Raw genomic sequence first — 2,494 nt, 5'->3', positions numbered from 1 at the left:
AAGCAGACATTATAACGTGTTATAGAAAAATGATAATACAAGCTACAAAGCAATTGAGGTGCATTTAATATTCTTAAATACATGTATTTACCTATTGAAGTTTATTTTTACTAGTAATTTAAAATAATTTGTTTTATTTTAAATTTGTACATATTGTATATATGTTACTATTATTAGTCTCAAACCATATATTTCATTTTTTTATTTGATATTATATATAAATTCACACTTGTATTCTAATTACATAGTGCCCGCAAGTATACACGTGTGATAGAATTACTAATTATTCTTTAATATTTAATTGAATTTGTGTTACTCATAAATTGAATTCTAATTTAATCGAGAAATTATCAAAACCCGAAATGTAAGTATAATTTAGTTTGAACTTAAGATATCAAGTCGTTCAATATCTCAATTTTTTCATTTTAATCTCAAAGTTGAATTTATTTAAAATAATAATGATCTAATTTATTAATAAATGAAGTTGATTCATATATATATATATAAACTAGGTGAAAAGCTGTATACAAAGATCACATAGAAAATATTATTGATGATACAAGTATGAAGGGGAATAAGTACAACTACATTCTTTTGTTAATTATTTGGAAGATGTGATTTCATGTTGATATATCTAAATAGCTGGAGTCGACATTCATGTTCCTCACTTGTACACATTGAATGCTTTTCCGGTGGCGGTGGCACCGCCGAAACTCCCTCACTAGGCCTACATTCCTAGACAACAAAACTGGATTCTGACCAACAAAAAGCCTTACTACCCTCCCTCCACAACATCATTAATTATCGGTTCAACATTCATAGCATCTCCAATAGAAACTGACCCCATAAAATGAAATTGCCAAAGCAAAGTACATAAAGAGAAATCAAATCTGACAATTAGGGTCCCATTTTATATGAGAAAATAAAAGGAATGTCATTCCCATATAAGGATAGGCTAAGGTTTACCCACAGCTCAAGCATAGAATATTTATGGATGCAAATGGCAAACAATTGGAGAGGAACATGTATATGTATTGTCCAAAAGAAGTTTCTTTTTACATCTGTCAGAAAACTTCTCAAGTTTGTCAGTTCATCCATCTACTAATAAACAGAATAACATACACGATTCAAACAGTTCTACTTTTTTTCCCAGTTAACACCCCCATGTCTACTGAACATTCTATCTTAACCTGACAATAGCATTCATTTGATGATGAAACCCACCAGAACTATACATGTGCCCTTGGTGATGCCCCATCATCATACCTCCATACATCCCTCCTCCCCCATTAAATTCACCGCCACCCGAACCAACTACACCTCCACCAACACTCCCTCCGCCGCGCCACCACCACTTGCCCCTCCGGAAGAGCCACCACTAGCTCCATCTTTTTCTCCCCTTCCCATACTGCTCTTCTCGCCTTCCATCTCCCTATACTTGAGCAAATAAATCTTCAAGGGCTCTACATACTCTTCGAATCCTAGCGTCATCATGGCCCAGAGCAAATCATCGCCGTTAATGGTCTTCCGCTTTTCACGTTGACACTTATCGGAAGCTTCACCGGTGATGAAACTGATAAACTCGGAAACGCATTCCTGGACCGTTTCTTTAGCGTCTTTGGATATCTTAGCGTTAGGCGGTAACGCCTTTTTCATGATTCTGCTTACGTTCGCAATGGGTAAAAACCTGTCTTGCTCACGGCCCGACGCTTCGCTGTGGGCGTTTCCGCCGTTGTGGTTCTGTTCCCCCGACTCATCGTCCGAATCCGCCATCAAAATGCGAAGAAAACCCCAGACAACTTTTCTATAAAATTAGAGGGTAAATTGGGGGTTTGGGGATGGCAAGATAGGGATTTCACCGGTGGCTGTTGGTCGGAAGCAAAAGGGGATTCCGAGAAAAGAGGAAGGTAGAGTAGGATGGAGAGGGGGGGGGGAGGCTTGTTATGACCCGTTGGATAGATGGGGATAATTATCCATCGGGGATTACACGTGGTTGGATATGAACCGTTATTTATGGATAAGAGTGGACTAGGAAGGTTGAATTTACTTCGTTGGATTACGTGTGGCCCTATGGATCAAACGGCTCAAAATGATACACGTGGTGGTGAAAATGAGAAAAAGTGGGTTTTGTCCTTTTTCGTAGCACGAGACGAGAACTAAGAAAGGAGAAGTATCTACATGCGGCGGCTGCTGGCTAACTTTGGCTATACATCATCCTTCAGGCATACGTGGCAGATTACGAACCTTTGATGCTGTATTTGCATGATGGCAATAATTTTGTTTTTTTTTTATCAGTCAATTATTTTGGAATTTTTAGTGTTTTATTTTACGTTAATTATCTAGCGGTAAAAAAGAAAAAATTAAATAATTAAGTGATTATTTTAGAATTGGGTGACAAATATATATAATTAAATAACCGTTTTATAACATTTTCATAGTTGTATGACTATTAATGTAATTTACTCTTTATTATATCAATAGATTAGTGTTGATG

The 2,494-nt window shown here is 36.6% G+C and overlaps 1 protein-coding gene across 1 annotated transcript; it reads right to left on the bottom strand.

Moving 5' to 3' along the window:
- Window positions 1-891: 891 nt before the first annotated feature.
- On the bottom strand, window positions 892-2,494 carry LOC107954982 (nuclear transcription factor Y subunit B-3). The gene has a single exon (XM_016890676.2). It carries the CDS (start codon window positions 1,771-1,773, stop codon window positions 1,315-1,317), a length of 459 nt encoding a protein of 152 aa, XP_016746165.1. The 5' UTR covers window positions 1,774-2,494; the 3' UTR covers window positions 892-1,314.

This window comes from Gossypium hirsutum, chromosome D07 (assembly GCF_007990345.1).
Source record: "Gossypium hirsutum isolate 1008001.06 chromosome D07, Gossypium_hirsutum_v2.1, whole genome shotgun sequence".
NCBI classification, from domain to species: Eukaryota; Viridiplantae; Streptophyta; class Magnoliopsida; order Malvales; family Malvaceae; genus Gossypium; species Gossypium hirsutum.
Note: the sequence above shows the minus strand (reverse complement) of the source record. Positions and strands in the feature narration are given on the sequence as shown.